Source organism: Neltuma alba, unplaced genomic scaffold (assembly GCF_004799145.2).
Source record: "Neltuma alba isolate B1F8T4 unplaced genomic scaffold, ASM479914v2 tig00013863_pilon, whole genome shotgun sequence".
Lineage (NCBI taxonomy): Eukaryota > Viridiplantae > Streptophyta > Magnoliopsida > Fabales > Fabaceae > Neltuma > Neltuma alba.
This window is the reverse complement of record NW_021637941.1, coordinates 22943-44963: the sequence shown is the minus strand read 5'-3', so window position 1 is coordinate 44963 and position 22021 is coordinate 22943. Positions and strand designations below refer to the sequence as shown.

General features: G+C 31.8%; 1 protein-coding gene and 1 pseudogene across 2 annotated transcripts; both read left to right on the top strand.

The window, feature by feature from the left end:
• Positions 1-7: 7 nt before the first annotated feature.
• On the top strand, positions 8-2585 carry LOC114739294 (actin-related protein 6-like; annotated as a pseudogene).
• Positions 2586-16111: 13526 nt separating this feature from the next.
• Positions 16112-18025, top strand: LOC114739293 (uncharacterized). Of its 2 annotated transcripts, XM_028927344.1 has the most exons (4): positions 16112-16171; positions 16779-16969; positions 17068-17131; positions 17314-18025. In XM_028927344.1, the coding sequence occupies exons 2-4, from the start codon at positions 16812-16814 to the stop codon at positions 17608-17610; spliced, it is 519 nt and encodes a 172-aa protein (XP_028783177.1). In that variant the 5' UTR covers positions 16112-16171; positions 16779-16811; the 3' UTR covers positions 17611-18025. The 2 variants fall into 2 exon arrangements, with proteins under 2 accessions (XP_028783177.1, XP_028783178.1); XM_028927345.1 differs by lacking the exon at positions 16112-16171 and having other exon boundaries at positions 16747-16969.
• The last annotated feature ends 3996 nt before the right edge of the window (positions 18026-22021 follow it).

Here is a 22021-nt window from a genome sequence, read left to right as displayed (position 1 = left end):
CCTCCTCTATGGAACCATCCTCATTCGTGAAGTGGACCTCACCTCGGCTGCAGTTCGACGGCCCATGGACAGAGGGTATATGATAAATCCTGAACTTCAACGAGAGATATGGTCACCTCTTCTCTTCCATCCTCCACATAAACCCATCAAACTCTTCACTCCTCCTCACTGAGCCCCTCTTCGCCCCTTCCTTCCATTCAGCGATCAATGGATGAGCTTGTCTTTGAGGATTTCAACTTTAAGTCTCTTTAGTGGCTGACTCACCCTCTTTGGTTCATCTCTATGAGGCAAGTCGTAGGCCTGAAGGTCTTGTCTCTAGAGCGCAGTGCAGCCTTGTTGTGGATTGCGGGTTTTTCGTTCACACACGCCTCACCGGTGTTTCAGAACTTCACGTTGAATTATGCTGTGAAGAGAATCGATTTGGGTGGCAAAGCATTGACCAATTATCTGAAGGAGTTGGTTTCTTTTAGGGCTGTTAATGTCATGGAGGAAACTTTTATTATGGATGATGTTAAGGAGAAGCTCTGCTTTGTTTCCCTTGATGTTCCCCGGGATCTCCAGATTGCAAGGTAATTAAAGGTTATCCACTTGTTTTTTTTCCTGTTGCTGAACATTATTTTTACCTCACACTTGAAAATGGTTCAACTTAGTATTGCTTTAAAATCTTGCTGCTTTAATCCAGTGGATAATCTGTGTACTTCTCATTGGATGTCCATACACTCCTTGGATCTCTTCTAGTGCTTGTGGCTTGTTGCATTGTTATCAGTTTTATAATTCCAAACCATTGTCAATATGTTTGTATTATGTGATTTTTTTATGCTATGTAAATTGTGTCTACTTTGCATGTTACGTAATACAATCATGTCATAGAATGATTCTCATTTGCCCTTTTGTGCCTGTAGGAAACCTGGAAAAGAAAATCTCTTTAGATGCACATATGTGCTTCCGGATGGTGTTACACACACAAAAGGCTTTGTTAAATATCCAGATCAAGTACACAGATATCTTACTCTGGCTGATGATTCTCCTTTGCCTCCAAAAGAAAAAAAGGAGGATATGAATCATCCAGAAATGACTGAAAAGCCTGAGGAAAGAAGGAGAGTTGATTTGACCAAAAATGTGGGTCTCATCATTTTACTTGACGTTTAATGTTCATTTATCTCAACTGAATTTAATTTCTTGTATTCAATTTGTCTACTTCAGGAGTTTGACTTGACAAATGAACGCTTTCTTGTCCCAGAAATGATCTTCCATCCTGCTGATTTAGGTCTGTATAGTTCCAGTACTACTCACTAATGAAATGTGATCTGCTGTCAGTTTAGTCTCTTGAAGAAATTTATTAATTATGACCTTATCAAAGGGCTGTAAATGACTTAGATTAGTATCGTTTAGTTTTATTTTCAATTCTTTTTATTTTCAAACACTGTTCAACCTGCTTGCCCTCTTGCTTAAAAGTATCTAATGAGGAAATGTTTTGTTTTTGCTAAACTTGTGTTTATATGGCATTATACTTTCAACACAAGAATGAAGAAACCATTGAACATTGAGGCGTTATTGGCAATTAGTGCTACTTAAGGATAGATAGTATCTTAGTCTAGTTTCCTTTGCCTATTACTTGTGTTTCCTCCGCTTTGCAGGAATGAATGAGGCTGGAATAGCAGAGTGCATTGTACGAGCTATTAACTGCTGCCATCCACAACTCCACCCTGTACTCTATGAGAGGTAATTCTTTCAGAGTATTCGAATTTGATGGAACTATTTGCAGGTTACTGCAGCTTCATTCATACCTCCTGGGTAGTTAGTTTATTTCTTTCTTAACACCAGTTGTATTTCTTGTCAGCATCATTTTAACTGGCGGAAGCACCTTATTTCCTCAATTTGCTGAGAGATTGTAGGTTCTTTTCCTGAGTCCTTGCATTCAGTACTTCCGATTTTTGTCCTCCTTAGGCTCCATAGCCTTCTTTTATAAATAACGTGGCATTCAAACTTAGATAACTGATACTAATTGAATTGCAGAGAGATGGAGCTGCGGCCTCTAGTTCCTGATGACTACCATGTGAAGATAACTCAACAACAAGAGTAAGTATCTTTCTTGAAATGTTCTGTTTTGTCTTTGTTAATTTTCATGTCAACTTGTTTTTCTTCTACAGTCCCATATTAGGTGTTTGGCGTGGAGGATCATTGTTGGCATCAAGTCCAGATTTTGAAGCTATGTGCGTGACCAAGTCTGAGTATGAGGAGCTTGGATCTGCTAGATGTCGCAAGAGATTCTTTCATTGAGTATTACCCATGGAAATGTTTATCTTGCATGTAAGCCTAACATGCACTTAATCCATTGAGATGATGAGATCATTTGAGTTGTCAGTATGAATGTTTAAACTCCTAATTCTACAGCTTTCTTTCAACAGAATAGGGCATGGCATGGAGGGTGGTTTTCCAGTGAAATAATTTGCTATCGGTTTTCAGTGAACAAAATGGGTACTCTGGTTTTCCATGGCTTGCCTGGGAAGAGAGGGATATCGATCGAAGCCTGTCAAAATGTGTCCTGCAAGATGCAGCCATGTCATATTTTCTGTTCCTCTGTGGTTTTTTATGATGGACTATAGGGCCCTGGAACTTCATCTTCATGGGGAAGAAGATTCATTCGAGAATCAATCTTGCAGTTTATGGATTTCAGGTTTCCAGTAGAAGCCCTGAGATGGAGACGCCCTTGGCCCCTGCAACGTTTGTAGCCTGCTTTTAAAGTGCCATCGAGTTTGGATTGCTGTGCATGTGATGTTTCAGCTGAGATGTTTATAGTTGTAAGTAGCATTTTGCTAACACTAAGGTTTCATTGCCCTATTGGAATATGGAAAGCAAAGGAAATAAACCTCAAATAAGATGGAATATTTGGGTTCAAATTTATGGCTGGTACACAGAAAAGCAAATAAAACGGTATTCCAGTTATTTGAAGAAGCATTGAAAGGGATAGGAAAGATGTGAAAGTACTGAAACATGTTTGAAAAATGAAGTTTATAAAAAATTGAACCATTAACATGTCCATACAAGATTATGAAGAGAAGAAGTAGGAGTCGAATTCAATGCAAGAACTAGAGAAATAGAACAAATCACTCTTCAAAAGTTTGCTGCTATGCTTTGAAGAGAGAATCTAACTCATTAAATAAACATGCAATGGAAGTAGGTAGGCCACATGATACGGAACAAACTTGTCATGTGTTGCGTAAGGTTGAACTGACGGTTGTTCGGAGTGATTTCTCCTCCTCATCGTGGACGTTGTTGTTGATGATGCCTGATGGATGCCAAATGAGGGGTTCTCTTAATCCTGTCTTCCAGCTAATTGGATGTCATTGGATTTTCAGTTCCCTCAGCGAGTCCCAATATTGTGCATTCAAATTAATTCAATAGCTCCCAATGCGTGCAGCATCATCATGTTATTAAAAATTGAAAATTAATTTAATTCCTAGCATAAAATTATGGGAAAATCCTAGATAAAACCCTTCGAATATACACAATTCCATATTAGGTTCTGGAATTGTGTAAATGACAAAAAGAGTCAATGACCCAATCTGTCATTTTTAAAATTAAGAGAAATTAACAATTTTGTCCTGATTAAGTAAAAATGAGTAGTTATTCTCTAAACGAATCTAGATAACGCTTATACTGTTCTAGTGATTATATGATTAGTTGTAGTTAATAACAAGGCATATTCTCATAGAGCATTCCTGACTACGAAAAAATAAGTAGTTATTCTCTACACGAATTTAGGTAATGCCTAAACCCTTATAGTGATTCCTTGAATTATTATAGTGAATGAATACAAATGAAGGCAAAAGTGAGTAGTTATTCTCTAAACGAATCTAAGTAACGCTTACACTGTTCTAGTGATTACATGATTAGTTGTAGTTAATAACAAGATACCTTCTCATGGGGCATTCCTGACTCTGAAAAAATAAGTAGTTATTCTCTACATGAATTTAGGTAATATCTAAATCCTTATAATGATTTCTTAAATTATTGTAATAAATAAATACAAATGAGGACAAAATTGTCGATTCCTCTTGATTTTACAAATGACAGATTAGGTCATTGATCCTTTCTGTCATTTACACAATTCCAGAACCCAATCTAAAATTATGTATATTTGAAGAACTTTATCTAGAATTTTTTCTAAAATTATTGCATTACCAAAAAAAAAACAGACATATGTAACAGTTATTTTGATGCGCTTGTGGTGGTTTTTTAATGTACAAATGCGTTTATAGCTATTATTTAAATCATTACTAAAATAGGCGTAATAAAGTATTTTGTAACAGTTTTTGACAGTTATTTGTAGCAGTTATTTGGTAGAACCACTACAAATTGCTGTTAGTATGCCACAATGAGTCAAGTTTGCAGTGGTTCGTGAAAATCGCTACAAAAGCAAATGAATTTGCAACAATTCATTTAGAATTGCTACAAACATGTGATTTTACAATGGTCACATCGTTTTTTTCGTTAGAAGTGGTTTTTTAGCACTGAACCACTGCTAATTTCGTAACCATTTCTCCCGCCCCAACCGTTCACATTATAATTTTGCAGATGTTACATATAAAACCGCTGCTAATACAATAACAATTGCTACTAATGTCATTATGCGTGTCACTATCAGTCAAAGCATTGCATGTTCATGTCAGTTGGATGCATAATTTTTACAAAATGTTCACGTTACCGCTACAAAAGACAACTTCGTTTTTTTTTGTTTAGTAGTGAGGAGTTTTAAATTGTTTTCTAATTTTTTTTATTGGAGCATTTAATTTGTTAGGCCTACTCACTTTAATTGCAGAATTTATTGGGGCAGGCTGATATAGATTGAGAGGATGTTTGGATAAATTAAAACCATAGTTTTAAAAATGCTTTTACAGTATATAAGGTAAATATGTACAGTAATTTATCGCAATTTGTGAGAAAAAAAAGTTTTTAAAAAGTATTTTTCATAATACCCAGACACGCCTGAGTTGTGCAAGACCATAAAAGGTAGAAAGTTCAACCACCAGTTAGAATGCGATAGGTCCAGGATAATCTTTTAGGTGAGGTGAGATAGGTTGGTAGTAAAATTTTATCCTTCATAATTATCTAAATTTGTCTGAGCCTCTCATAATTCTTCCAGTTGAAGCGAGGTATGTCCAGAAAATAATTGGATATTCCACATCAAAAAAAAAAATTTAAAATGGTTCAAAGCTCTTCAACTTAGGGTTGTGGGGCATCTAATTCTAAGTCACTTTATACTCTTTCCGATTCATAATATAAGAAGTTGATTAACTTTTCTTACATATTAAAAATATAAGTTTAGACATTAAATTTATCCTAAATTGATAGAATTTTGGGAAAATAACAAAAAAGATCATTGTAATAGAAAAATTACGAATAAAGACCCATGACAATATTAGTATGGAGTTTAACAAGAATAATTTGGGTTTTGACAATAATTTTTATAAATTAGTCCGTATGTGCAATTTTTCTATTCCGCAGTCTTCTTTTACCATTTTTCCTAGAATTTCCTATCTTACTTCTAAAAAATAATAAAGTTGTCTTTGATGTTATATTTTTTATTAGTTTTCATCTCTCTTCTTTCTGTCCTATATTTAATAGGGGTGAGGGTGAAAAATTACATTAATTATCTTGATAATGTCTTATATTTTTTGTCATAAATTTTTTCTAGTTAATGTCTTATATTATAGACAAGAAGGAGTAATATTCTAGGAATAATTAAAATACAATTAGTCAATTACGTCTTGCTCTTGCATAGTAAAGATGCATTTGATTGCAGTTGAGTTAATGATGGCATTTAATGATTGGAAAAAAGTTGAAAAAAAAACACTAAAATACCCTCAAAATGTTAACAAACAAATTAAGGTAGGTGAGTTTCAATATTTCAAATCAAAATTCTTATATTATTTTTTAAATTTTAAAATATTATAAAATGACAATACTACGCTTACTCCCAATGACTACTTTCATATAGCTATTGACTATTTTAGTTTAACTATTGACTACTTTTATTTTCAAAGTTTCAATGACTACTTTTGTATAATTATTGACTACATAAGAATAGTAAATAACTAAACAAAAGGTAGTTATTGAATATCTAATAACACTTAATGTACTTTTTGAATTTTTGAAATAAAAGTAATTAATAATGAAACTAGAGTAGTATATAACTAAACAGGAGTAGTCACCAAATTTTTAAAATGAAAGTAGTATGTCATAATATTAGAGTAACCAATACATAAGAAAGAAGAGTCAACGAAGTTCTGATGACATGTTGTCGGAGTTTCGGCGGTTGACCACCAACAAGGGCGGCTAGAAAACTGGTTAAGGGTACTAAAGTGGTAATATTTAAAAAAAAATAAAGGGCATCTATATAATTTGACAAGATTTAAAAATTCTAAAATAGTATAAAAGGCATGAATTAATATTTTGAAATTCATCTCGTACTAATTTATCATTTAACAATTTTCAAGATATTTTATTGTCTTTTTCTTAGAAAATTAAGGCATTTAAGTGAGAGCAACATTTTTTTCCCAAAAAACCGATGTCAACAATATTTAACTATCTTTTATCTATGTTCAAATAAATTAGGTGTTCTAATTAGAAAATATGGAATACAAAAGTTTGCTTCCCTCACTAACAAGTTGTAACTTAAAGTGGTAAGTGGCCGTACTTTCATGAGAAGAGAAACATAAATTTAAATATCAAAAAACGCAGTTATCAGAAGGGGTGGAAATTATTTGCTCTCTAAGTCTCAAAAGGAAATTCTTAATAAAATTTAAAAAAAGAAAAAAGTTTGCTTCCCCCGGTGCATGATATTTATGGTTAGAAATAACAAAAAAAAAAAAGGGGGGAAACAATTCTGGTCCCACCATCTGTGCCAAAGGTCCCGCAAACTTTCTACCTCTCTGGCATGAAAATGCAAATACGGTTCAAGAATGTGGTACGAGGGATGAAAATGATGAACAGTGACATTTTATTTACAATGGCCTTAATAGAGTTAATCCTATTAAAAAAATTATAAATATTATTATAAGAGTTGTCAATTGCATTACTAATGTTAAAAAAAATCAATTTAAAAATTTAAAAAACATTTGAATAATAAATTAATAACATTAGTAGAGTTGTGAATATTGTTATAAGAGTTATCAATCATGTTACAAATGTTGAAAATGTCCTAGTTTGAAAACCTGACAGACAGTACGTCAATTAAATTGTGAATATTATTATAAAAGTTTTCAATTATTTTATAAATATTATAAAAAAAAAAGTTGCTGACAGGACAGCCAAACTTTTGACCCAATAACTTACCAGACTTTTGACATTGATCGCTAGCGGCTAACTAGTTAGTGAGAGTGATTTTATATTTTCTTTTTAAATAAAGACAATATTATAAATCCATCCACATTTTAAAATTCCAATTAAGTGTTTGCCAATTGAACTATATTTTTTAAAATAATTTTTCCGTCCTTTTGTTTCTCTCAACAAAAAACATATTTAGATATTATTACAACGTGAACCGCGTGGTGTGTTATAATACTTGGGGCATAGGATGCACATGGTACGTGTCCCGAACACCTTTTTTTTTTTTTTTTAATACATCCAATCATAACGCTTTTCTGTGTGTGCGCAGATTACGCGCGTTTTTGTTTGACGTATTTTAATAATATTTTAATTTGCGGGCCATTAAATATCACTAATAGTAAAGACTCAATTTCTAATTCCTTTTGGGTAAAATCCCTGGTTGATACCTTGAAGGTGAACTTTAATCGTGTTCTTTGTTTTTCCTAACCCTTTTGAGACACTCGGTATCTAGTGCTATTTCTAGTCTTGTTGCCTAATATCGAGAGGGTATTTAGAAAACTTTAGAAACACTTTTCAAAGCATTTTTTTTTTTAAATCGAGTCAAACTCCTCTACATATTTACTTTGTATACCGTAAAAGCACTTCTGAAACCATGATTTTGTTCTTACCCAAACACTTTCCAAGTCTATTGCCTAATCTGGATTAAGGCTTTTTATTGAGATTCCTCTCTCTAGCTTTTCTTTTTCCCAACAAAATTGGATTTGAATCTTAACTCTCTCACTTTGCAGTCTAGTTGTTCCATTGCTAAACCTAGTATGTTTAGATTTTCCGTGGTTATAGGTAATTGATTAAAAAAATCATAACGAAAAAAAAACTTCACAAACTTGATTAGGTGGTATTTGAGTATCATAAAAAGTGCTTGTTAAAAATATTTTTCCTCAAATGGAGACAGGGGTATTTGGCAAATCTCATAAACACTTTTTAAAATATTTTCACATAAATCGAGATAATTTTTATCATATATTTATTTAATATATTGTAAAATTATTTTTAAAATTATGATTTTTGTTTTACTTAAACACCCTGATAAACTCCTCCACATACTTATTTTGTACATAGTAAAAATATTTTTAAAACCATAATTTTTTATTCTATGCAAACACCTTTTAAAAAGGGAAAATGACATTGAGGTCCCATGCAACACAAAATACTACAAAAAGGTCCCAGGAAATTTGGTAATGATTCTGAAGTCCCAAAGGGACTTGAGTGCAATTTGCTGAATTGTAAAAAGACGCCTCTGCCCTTGGTGAGATGCATCTAAACTAACTCAAAGCTGTCCTGTTTTTCAGTCTGAAAATCAGCACCTATACGCAGGAAACAAGAGAGAAAAAGCCCAAACTTTATTCTGCTTCTTCCCCCACTCCCATCTGAAAATCTCATCTACTCTATTAATGTTAATCATTGGCAAAAATTGCTTGTGTTTTTGGTTTGGTGTTTGTTTGGTCATTCAAGTTGGGGTTTTATTATAGGTGGATAGGGTGATTATGGGTGTTCTGTTTCTGGGTATAATGTGGGTGGATTGAAGGTAGGCTTGCTCTGTCTGGGCATGGTTCAGGGGGAATTGATGAGAAAGATGAAGGTTGGTGTGATTAGAAACCCTTACTGCGAAATAGGAAAATATGTTGTCAATAGGGCCGCGACAGTTGTCAATATAGCTCCTTGATTTGTCAATAATGACAGCATTATACAGATTTACATTAACTGATTTTTTAAATGTTTTACACAAAGGCCATAACCTTCTGTACCCTTGACTCATTGGTAGAGGTCACAAAAAAAGGAAGAAGATACAACAAAGAAGGGTGAGTAGTTACATGAGGCAAAAGGGAAAAAAAAAGCCACTTTGATCCTGGACAAATGATGGCAAAAGAATTTTTTGTAAATAGAAGTGACATAAATTTTTTTGTAGATGTCACAACACACACAAATAATTAGTTTAATACTGGATACATGCAACTATATGCTTTTTTAATGGGGTTATAAAATCGATGTAATTACATGTATATGAAGTTGTAAATGAAAGTTAGCTGTGTATTACATTCTGATGCATAGTTAGTTGTTATTATCCGCACTCTTCATTGTCAATATATGCTTCGTCACTTGTCACTCACTGCACCATCAGTTGTCAATTAATGTGCTGATATAAATTTAAAAGAAAAATATGATTTTCATTACATAATGTTATACAACATCATACAATATCACTAATTCCTCAAAACTAATCCATTTTTATAATATGATGTAGAATAGTTATTAAAAGTCAATCATCACTGATATGAAGTCATAAAATCACTTGTCATGAACAGCATATTCACTTGTTAATGGTTTCAGTGTAACTTGGCATGTTAGATTCTGCTGTCATTTCAGTTGTCATTATCTGCACCCTGCATTATTATTAGACCTGTCATAACTTGTCAACGGAGCATTGTGACTTATCAATTAATTTGCTGATATAAGTTGTCAGCAATATGAATTCAAGTTACATAACCTGTTTTAGTATTATATGATATTTTCAATTACTCTGTCATATTATATTTTGGTTATATTGTCATATATATTATTAATGAAGATGTCAATGGTGGCACTATGACTTGTCAATAAAAGCAGTATGACTTATCAATGGTGACAATATAACTTATCAATGGTGGCACACTGACTTGTCAATGGTAGCACTGTGACTTGTTATTCACCGAATAACTTCTTAAAAGGTTTAGGCGCTGCGGCGGATATGATTAGGCACTGGGGTGCCTTACACAGAATGGCAACTCCTTGGGACAGATGGGAGTGCTGCGACAGATATGGTCAAACGCCACAGTAGTGGCACTATGACTTGTTAATGGTGGCACTGTGACTTGCCAATAGAGTACTGTGACTTGTTAATAAAAGCACTGTCTCTTATCAATTGAACATAAATTTGAGTAACACCTTCTTCTTAATAATTATATTTTAATGCAAATATCACTTAACATTATAAATAATGACACCTTCAGTTGTAAAAATTTTGAATATTAATTATTAATATCTACACATTCATTTGTTATGAAATTGTTATATCACTTGTTATTAACTCCTTTTATATTACTTGTTATTTTGGATAACTCAGGTTGTTAATTTCTACGCTGGATGCTGTTGAACTATACACAACTGAGAATTTCAAAAGAAATGAGTTACTTTCTTTTCCAACAATTAATGATATGATTTCCTTCAATTCTTCATAACTTGTGCCCTCCTTTATATTATTGTTCTAACACTACCTCCCACATATCTCAGATCATCTTCTTTATCATTTATAAACTTTCTCCCTATGTGAACAAAGCAAAATAGATGCTTTCCAAATGTACTCGCCATCAGTAATTTAAACTTACATCAAGAATCATGCAACTGTCATGAACAAGTCAAGGAGCTACGTTGACGACTGTTGTGGCACACATTGACAACTATCGCGGCCTGATTGACAACACAATATCCCATTTCGTGCTAAGAGTTTCTACCCACACTAACTTTCATCTTTTTATTCCTTTGCTACTAAACTAACATCAGAACAGAGCAAAACCATTAACAAGTGAATATATTGTTCATGACAAGTGATTTTATGACTTCATATCAGTGATGATTGACTTTTAATAACTATTCTACATCATATTATAAAAAATGGATTAGTTTTGAGGAATTAGTGATATTGTATAACATTATGTAATGAAAATCATATTTTTATTTTAAATTTATATCAGCACATTAATTGACAACTGATGGTGCAGTGAGTGACAAGTGATGAAGCATATATTGACAATGAAGGGTGCGGATAATAACAACTAACTATGCATCAGAATGTAATACACAGCTAACTTTTATTTATAACTTCATTTACATGTAATTACATCGATTTTATAACCCCATTAAAAAAAACATATAGTTGCATGTATCCAGTATTAAACTAATTATTTGTGTGTGTTGTGACATCTACAAAAAAAAATTTATGTCACTTTTATTTACAAAAAAATTCTTTTGCCATCATTTGTCTAGGATCAAAGTGGCTTTTTTGTTTTCTTTTGCTTCATGTAACTACTCACTCTTCTTTGTTGTATCTTCTTCCTTTTTTTGTGACCTCTACTAATGAGTCAAGGGTACAGAAGGTTATGGCCTTTGTGTAAAAAATTTAAAAAAATCAGTTAATGTAAATCTGTACAATGCTGTCATTATTGACAAGTCAATGAGCTATATTGACAACTGTCGCAGCCCTATTGACAACATATTTTCCTATTTCGCAGTAAGGGTTTCTAATCACACCAACCTTCATTTTTCTCATCAATTCCCCCTGAACCATGCCCAGACAGAGCAAGCCTACCTTCAATCCACCCACATTATACAAAGAAACAGAACACCCATAATCACCCTACCCACCTATAATAAAACCCCAACTTGAATGACCAAACAAACACCAAACCAAAAACATAAGCAATTTTTGCCAATGATTAACATTAATAGAGTAGATGAGATTTTCAGATGGGAGTGGGGGAAGAAGCAGAATAAAGTTTGGGCTTTTTCTCTCTTGTTTCCTGCGTATAGGTGCTGATTTTCAGACTGAAAAACAGGGCAGCTTTGAGTTAGTTTAGATGCATCTCACCAAGGGCAGAGGCGTCTTTTTACAATTCAGCAAATTGCACTCAAGTCCTTTTGAGACTTCAGAATCATTACCAAATTTCCTGGGACCTTTTTATAGTATTTTGTGTTGCATGGGACCTCAATGTTATTTTCCCTTTTAAAAATCAGGTATAATTATAGAAACTGTCAAATTAAGTCTCTTTAAAAACATTAATGAATGAATGGAAGGCGCGGAGAGACATGCTTGACCCCATATTTTAATTTAAAGTTAAAAGGCAGTCCAAGGCTCTAAGCCCCAAAGGATCCTCAGCAATCATATTCATAAATCAAGGGAGAATTTCCCGATGCAACTAATATTCCCGGAAAATTAGCCCTTTGCTTTGACAAGAAAGTCAAAGAGATTTGTGAGATAGGTGGAAGCCAGCTCGGTGACTCATAACTGAATTTGAATCTTGCTTGCTCCATTTTCCTTTTCCTGTCTCAACTTTTTCTTCAGTTAGATCCTTTAATTATTAATTTATTATATTATATTATGTTAGTTTGTGATCTTACAGCTCAGACTGTCGTCTATATTTCTCTTTTGTTGCTGCCTCCTGTTTTCTCTTTTGGACAAATGGACAAATTCGCCACCGGCAATTATAATAATTGATTTTTAATTAAATAAAATATTCTCATGCTTATGCTTTATAGTAACTTTGACAATTTGTTATTTTAAAAATTTAAATATCCGACCAAAGAATCTCTACAGCTGTTACATTGTCCATGTCATCAACTTCTTTACGTCAATATTTTAGTATTATTTTTAATTATTTTTAAAAATTAAGTTTTGTCTTTTTTTTTGGGAAAAATAATTACATTTTCTTAATTCAATTTTCTAAAATTTAGACCCCAATCGAGCTTTTAAAAGATTTTTTTTCCTCTAGGGGAATCTACGAATCAAATATTTATTTTACTTTCTTTTGTCCCTAAGCATGGTTGATATTTTTTTTTCTAAGATTATGTACATTTTTATCATGTAGAATTTAGAATTATATGATATTTTCTATTTAATTAATTTTCCTCCCATTCCATAATAAATGGTTTTTTCCCAAAAATACACCAATTTAATAATGGGTAGACTTGAAAAGAACAAAAAAAAAATTCAAACAAAGACAAGCTTCTTAGTTTGTGTGCTACTATATATTTAAAGACATTTGGAATATCAAATGGTTAAGTTGCACCTAACACTCTAAAATAATTTCTCAAGTATATTTAATGCCTTAAAGTTATTTGTAGTGCCATTTTATTCTTAAAATTATTAACTAGTAGTTATAGATTGCACCAATTCAATTACTTTAACGGTAAAATTACACCATAAATAGCTTTAGAACACCGAATGCAACTAAAAATGTACTTTTAGGATGTTAAGTGCACCTTAACCCAATACCAAAAAACCAATAGAGTCATATGCTTTTTGGATATGAAATTTCATACTAGCTTATACTAGTGTGTTTCGAAAACTGAAATTTTCATAAATTAAAATGTATTTTGCAAGCTGAAATTGGGATAAAACTACAAAAGTTGCCTTTAAATTAATCTAAATTAAGAGAGGAATATCATTTGAGGGGATTCTTACGCCAACATTTATGTCATATGTATTAAATATGGTAGAACAAGTTTTTCTTTCTAAAATTCCAGTGATAATTGAATTAGTCAACATACTTACATACTGATTTAAGATTCACCGATTTTCTTTATTAAACCTATGAGAATAATATTAATATATTTTTAATTTCATACATTAAAATGCTATATAACTAATTATTACTAATATGAAACTATATGAAGAAAAGGAGTTATGTGTTATCCCGAAAAAGATATGTTATTTTGTATGAATAACTAAAAAAAAAGTTATTTAAAAAATTAGAAAAGTTCAAACCAATTTGAATCAATGGGTTCGGATCCCCTTGACTGAGCTCTCTTATTTGGCCTAAAAAAAAAAATCGAGCCCTCCTAATTGAGTCTCGATTAAGGGATAATTAACTATTAGTGATTTAAATGTGTTAAAATAAATATCTTTACTTACTTATTTCCTTTAAAAAAGGATTAATATTATTTTTATTATTTAAAATTTGACTTCATTTTAATTTTAATTTTTAAAATTTAAAACTCATGGTTTTAGTCATTGAAACCTTGTTTTAGTTCTCAAGAGGTTTCAGGGATCAAAAATATTATGTTGATAACAAAAATCGTTAGGTAAACTAAAATAAATTCAAATTTTAAAGATCAAAACCAGAATAAGATTAAATTTTAGGGACTAAAGATAATGTTAACTCTTTAAGAAATTATAACTTTCCCTTAACACTATTAAATCATAATCTAATAATTAATATCTTATAATTAGTGCTTAATTGATGGAGTTTCAATTGAGAAACCTAAATATTTGAAGCAATACTTCAACTGATTTTTTTTTTTAACTTTTTCAAAACCTAAGTTGGTCTGGCTACTTCTTGATTGATCATTATTTTGACTAATTTTGTGAAAATTTGGACTGTTTTTGGCATTGGTTTTGAAAAATAAATTAATTTTTCCGCGACACATCTTCACATAGGGATAAAAAGTATTTTTTCCTGGACATAAAATAAAATGTAATTAGAAATTTAAAATTAGATATTCATCTCCCCATATTATATGGTTTGGAAAATGTTTTATATGTCTTTGGCTCAACAAACCATAGCATTGTTAAAAGAAAAGGTGTTTGCAATTTACAAAACACTAAAAACATGACCCAAATAAAAACAAAGCAAAGCTCCTTGGGGCAAAAAACCTACAAGATAAAAATGGTAACTAAAACTAAAAAGAGAGCTGAAAAACCCACCTTGCATCTCAACATTATAACAGCTAATTCGCTATCGATTACAAATGAAGGAGGCGGCCAAAGGGGTGTTAACCCTAAATTAGTTTAACAACAAAATCCAACTTTTGTTGCTTATATACTCACCACTTTGGAACTCTTCCTTAAGATAAGGGAGGAATCAATTCTCTAACGATCTCCATAAATATCTAAGATAACATGCAAGAATATAATTTATGGATAACTTAGACCGTTACATATAAGATTTTACACAACTCATCGAGAATTATTACAATATTAGGGTTTACATAGATGCTGTTTGGTATCACGTTCAAAACCATTTATAAGTATATGTGTGTAAGTTGAGATAAAATCTTTTTAATATATTTATTTCATATTTTATAAATTACGATTGAAAAGTAATTTATAAACCATTTGAAATGGACCGGTAGTTCATTTAGCACCAAATTACTAGTTATAACAAATTGGCTTAGTTAGTTGGCTTTGAACTAGCTAAGTAATGGCTACTCAAGTACTTTAAGTACTCTTCTAGTTTTTAATATAAGATCAAATTAATTAATTTAAATAGATTAAGAATATTAGTTAAATTAGTTAATATATTATGCTTTTTTTTAAAACATTTCAAACATTTTTCTTAATTCTCTTCCTTCCTCTCCTATTTGATTATTATTGAAGAAATATCAATAGGTTAATTTGAAAAAAAATAATAATAAATATATATAATAAGTCTTACATGTAGGATTAACAATAACTCTTTAATTAAATTTTACATTAAAAACTGGAGAAGTATCTTTTTTTATTACAATAACCATATCTTTTTAGCAATGTTTTTGAATGATTTTCATGAACAATTTTCTTTCTTGTAATAGTCAATAGTCAATTAAGCGTTCATCATTACAATTTGGTCAACGTATTCTACAGTAAGATGATTTTCGTAATTAATTGCGATTCTTATTTCCATAATCATCAATTACTAATTCCAATATGAAATCTCATATTATTTGAAATAATTCTGAAATATTATGAATTATTTCTAGAAATGCTTACACAAAAATCTATAGCTTACCACCCTTTTTGCTATTGTATGATTTCTATAGGTATAACGTAGGATCTAAATTATTCTTCCTTGGCCCCTAAAAACAATGGGCCACGTGTGGCGTCAAGAATATCGAACTTGAGAACGACGTCGTACAGTGATCTGCCGAGGCCAAATTACCCTAAAACATCGTTTCTTTCAGCCCTATAAATTAGATCCAGCTCCCTTACATCTGTTCTCCTTGTGGCTTTCAGCTCTGCTGAGTTTTTCTTTGTGGAGTTTCCAACGAGGTACTTCTTCATCGATCTTCTAACTACTGTACTTCTTCTGGTTTCCTTCTCTCTCTGATTTTTCTTCTTGTTTTGAAGATCTTCGTTTTAGATCTGATGCGTTTCATGTTCTTAACGTGGTAAAGATGTTTGAAAAAAGCGGTCCTCTTGGCCAGATCTGCTGAAATTCTCGCTGTACCTTGTTTCTGTTTTTCAGTGTACTTAATCCAAGATCTATGCTATAACCTCCCCTTAATTCTGTAGTTGGGTTTATTCTCGGGATCAGGTTTCTAGCTTGGCGGCGTAAAAATTGGCTAGGTTTTATTATTATTATTTTTGGTTTTGCGTGACTTGTAAACAAATTTGAAGTTTTTTCCAGGCCTAGAATTCAGATCTGGTGTTGACATGTACGTTTTTTAATCATTGCCTTCGGGAAAATTGGTTAAGAAAATGGTTTGGGGTTTCTTCGTCTGATCTCTAGATCTCATTTTCATGTTGATTGAATGATGTCATCTGGCTCCACGAATAGATCTGTTGGCTAATTGAATCTCATTCTATGAGCAAAAGTGGTAAATTTTGTTATATCGTCAGACGTTTCCCTAAAATATTTTGTTATTCCTGTGCCTAGGCGTTCTACTGTGGAGCGAAATTGTTTCTCAAGATGAATTGTTACGGTCTTCAGCAGAACGCCTTTGCAGCCTGTGATGTGATGAGGGGATCTGTTCCTAGCAGTGATCAGGACCCTGTCATTTGCCCTAAGCCACGCCGAGTTGGGATGTTATCTGATATGCCTATACGGCCTTTTAGATGGCATTTGAGGTAACATTCTTGGTCAATGTTTTGGTTTTTGATGAAATTATTGTGTTTCAGAAGCGTTTGTGAAGCTGATCTGTTCTGTGTTGCGATTTTGTGTGCAGCCAACAAACTGGCGGGTCTGACTCAAAAGCTGGGGCAGAGCTTCTGGACATTATTCTTAGGAAGGTAAATCCTGACTACTACAAACTGCGTAGTAGTTTGATATGTTTTTTCTTTTAGATATCTTGAACTCTTGTGAGTGAATCTCGTTACGGAGGTGGTTAGTTTCCAAAATTCTAGTTTTTACTCTTATGAATCTTCTATTGATGTGTAAGTCAATTGGCTAATTAGTCTCTTGATTTCAATAGGAGAGTCATGGGGAAGAATATGCAAATCAGGCAGCTGCATCACCACCATATTTTTGTGGGTCCCCTCCAGTCCGAGCTGCAAATCCATTGGTTCAAGATGCGAGGTTTGCAGAAGAGAAGAATGCTTCCGTACTGGGAAATTCATCCCCATCAGGATTATCATCTCCGTCTTCAGCATCACGCAAGGGAGGACGTGCTAGAATGAAATTTGGACCTACACCGGCTGCAGTTAGAGTAGAAGGATTTGATTGCCTTAACAGGGATCGCCAGAATTCGAGCATCCCTGCTTTTGCTTAGAACTTCATTCAGAGGAAGTGTACATATAAGGAGCTAAGTGCCACCACTTTCAAGAACTTGACACAACTAGAGAGAATTTTGTGAATGTTTTGGATGGAAGCAAGAAGTTATGTTAGCTATGTATATATCAAATGTTTTGGTCTGGTGATCATCTTGATGCTAATATTTTTTGTGGATAGTTTGATGATGGAACAGCAGAAAAGAAAACATTGTATTGTGGGGAAGGTTTGATATGTAAAGAGCATGTTCTTTTGTAATATAAGCTGGATCGATCTGGGTGTTTTTTTATTAGCACAAGATGATCACTCCAAGTGTCCTGTATAGAATTTGTGATTCTGATCATCCTTGTAAATCTATTTAGATAAATTTCAAACCTGTCTCATATTTAGTGATTAAGCCCGTATTCTCTCATTAATGCATCTTGTAAGCTCATGTTTTGGTCTATTACAACTAGTTTTTATTTTAAATGCGCAACAGTAACTTACCTGTTGCCTTGAATGACTTTTGCATCAAGACTCCAGTTTTCTTTGGTATTTGTTGTTGGGATTTCTAATGAAAAGATTGGATGCGGAGAAAAGTTTCCAAGGTATGTTTTCATGTCGAATTTGAGAACTAACACACCATGAGACTACGAAGTTTTGTTTGATACTCATATGTAGGTGAGAAATTCTGAGATATTAGGAGTTGTAAGTCGGTTTATGTCCTAAACATCTTGCTTTCTGGCCTTGCTTTGTTAGACGTGAGACATTTTGAGCCGAGCTTTTGATGCATGTTTCAGGTATATCACTAGAAATTTAATGATCACCGACATGGTCTGAGAGAAAGCCTTATAAACTGCTCATCTGATTTTGTTTACAAGTCATTTCTAATATGTTTTACACAGATTAGAAAAATTTTAAATTTTATTAACTCTTATTTAAAATTTAGCAAATTTTTTAACAAATTTTTAATTTTATCCCTATTTAATTTATTCTTCTGATCCTATTTGTAAGTTACTTTTAACATGTTTCACATAGATAAAGAAAAACTTTAAACTTCATTAACTCTCATTTAAAATTCAACGACTTTTCAACTTTATCCATATTTAATATATATTATACTTTATATAAACAAAATCAATACAATAATAAATGAATGGTAAAATTGTACATCCACATAATATTTTTTCTCATATCCTATAAATAAGACTAAAAAAATATTTTTTCTCTCTGTCCTATAAATATGATTAAAGGAGTATATTATACCTCATATAAATAAATCAACGTAATAATATGATGGATAAAATTATACATCCATATAAAAATTTCTCTTAGTGCCCTATAAATGAAATCAAAAAATATGTTTTTTCTGTTTTATAAATAAGATTAGAGGAGTAAGGAGGATGATGCGTTTTGTATTGAAAATTTTTATGATTTTTGGGCCCCAACTTAATGATGTTGTTTAATACCTCATCACTGAAACCATAATAAAACTTCATTTGCATAACTTCAGAAGCTATTTGAAGATCAGTTGGCCAGAAGAAAGTTTCTTTAATTATTATGTCATTAAACATTTCAAAGTGAAACATCAATTTTCAAACCACACTAAATCAATATGGAGATGGTGCTCCAATAACTCATACTTGGTGTGATTATTATTATTTTTCATTGGAGTTAGTGTGGTTATTTTTAGTCCAACTTTGTTTAAAACATGATGACCGTTTGTGACATTGTGTTGATTTGTCATTTATTGTAACGTTTGACCAAAGCTTTTAAGCATTATTCCCTTTGCCCCTTATTATAGGAGAATTTTTAAAAAAAATTACTAGTACTTCCTCCAATTTATATACAAGCTTCACTTTTGAAGAGGAGTTTGGTCCAAAATATAATCTTTATTTTTGAATTTGTCTGAACATTTATTACTTTTTTCCCTTTATTTTACTGTTAATTGACTGTATTTAGTACTCACTCTCTTATTAATATTATCCTCATATATTCTTTTTCATCATTTTTTTATTTATTGTTTCTCTCATTTACTCTCTTGATAAATAAGAACAAATTTGAAAGAAAAAAAATACATTTCTAATCTATTTATTATTTTGAACTAATTTTAACTACTATTTCATTAAACGTGATTAGGTTGTTTAAAACTTATCTATCGGACCAGAGGGAATATTCTTTGCAAGACCTTTTGATAATTTCAATCAGTATTAAATACTTGTTTATGTAGCCAAAAAAAAACTTTTTCCCCATATATCTTCATATTTAATGAGGGGTAGTAAAAAAATAAAAGTTAATATGATGTTGGAATCTAGTGTAATTAATAAATATGTAGTTATAAATTGACTTGTAAGTTATCAGTTGATTAATAAATTAGAAAAACATTTTTCACATCATGAGTCTGTGTATTTGTTCTTAATCCCAATCTTTTAAGTTATCAAAGAATTGATCTTCCATTGCCTTGGATTATCTATTTATAAAAACATCATCTTCTCGTCTACCCATCTCAAGCATCATCATCGTCATTATCTTATTGGAAATCATGGCACTACGAAAGCACTCTTTACAACAATGATGATGTTAATTTTTGGCAGCACTGCACACTACTCTATGGTTAACATCTGGAAACCCATCTCCAGATGAATTGAAGAAGAATGAAGCTGCAACACCAGAAAAAAGTCCAAGAGATTAAAAGAGTGCTTAAAACAGTTTAAAGGAAGCCAAAAGTTTGTGGTCTAGCGGTGTTAATTAGTACTCCTCCGGTCCTTATTATAAGACCCAATTTGACTTTTTATTTGGTCCTAATTATAAGACCCAATCCATTTTGTCTCTTATATTTATGCATTTTTTTCCAAGATAATCCTTCTAATAATGATAGTTTTAGCCAATATACTTAATTAGCAAGGATATTTTAGGAATTACAACACTTATTTATTATAAATAACCAACTTAACTTACTTCCTTAATCTCCTCAAATAAGTCAATTGGGTCTTATAATTAGGACCGGAGGAGTATTATCTTTAGTCTTTAATATAAAAGTTAGTTGATTAATTTGAATAGATTAACAAAACTAGTTTAATTAGTTATTTATAATAAATATATAAAGTCTTTTCTAAAATATCCTTACTAATCAAGTGTCTTAACTAAAACTACTATTGTTATAAGGACTATCTTGAAAATAAATAAATAAATATGAAAGATAAAGTGGATTGAGGTCTTATATTTCGAACTAAAATAAAAGTCAAACAGGCTCTTATATTAAGTATTGGAGGTAGCACTTCCCTATAATGGGAAGTCGTGAGTCTGATCCCACTTGTAACCTCAAGATTCAGGCAGTCAATGTTTGCCTATTTAATTCCCAAAAAAAAAAAAAGTTTGAAGGAAATTATGAAGATCTCACATACTCTGAAATAGGTTATGGTAATGCAACAGTGACACCACACTGTTGTAGAAATTTAGCTGTGGATGCATGAAAAATTTACTTCGAGTATTTAATCACACCTATAATTGAATGATAATCCCTCCATTTCTTATTATAAGATTTAATTTTTAAATATGTTTGTCCTTTTCTATAAGATCTTTTTTAAGTTTGTCTGAATATTTAATACATTATTACATATTTTACCTCCGGTTTAGTACGTTTAATACATTCTCTTTCTTCATTTATCTTACTATTACTCTCTCATATCTACTAATTTATATATAGAGGTGTATTTGGAAAAAAAACTACATTTGCTACATATTAATTGCTTTTAATTAATTTTAATTTTTTTAAAACCACGTAATTTAGTTAAAAGCATCTTATAATAAGGGACAGAGTAGTATACTTTTAAGAAAAACGCTTCTGATATTTCCAAGAGGAATAAGGAAGTTTGGGACAAATGTACTTCAATAATTTCCTGAACGATGAAGACGGGGGATGTGAGAATTTATACCAGTCGTTTCAGTGCAAAAACTGTAGTCTCGGATAAAATTAAAATAGGTAAAAGGAAATAATAAAGTCTATGGAATAAAACTTTGAAAGGTATAAACCAAATTAAAATGTGAATCATAATTGAATTGAATTAATTGTTGTTGGGGTTTGGGGGAATTATGATTATTTTTTGGGTCAAGATGCAAATTTAGCTCAAAAATTTTCACTCCGAAATGCTGAGCAAGTAGAAGTTTTTTGGGAGGCACAGAGTTACTTGAAAGGTTTAAAATTGTAGTAGTGATGTCCCCCAGAATTAAAAATATTAATGATTAATATTACTATTTTAACAGTAAATATTAGTTTTTTTGTCAGTATGAAACAATCTCCTCCCCCATTGTTTTTTTCTTGGTCTCATTTTCTTCTTGACATCCTTGCATTCTATTTGGGCCTATATAGCTGTTTCAGCCCAAACCAAATATGGCAAGCAAAATGGGTATGGGTTGATTCTAATTGCTTTTCC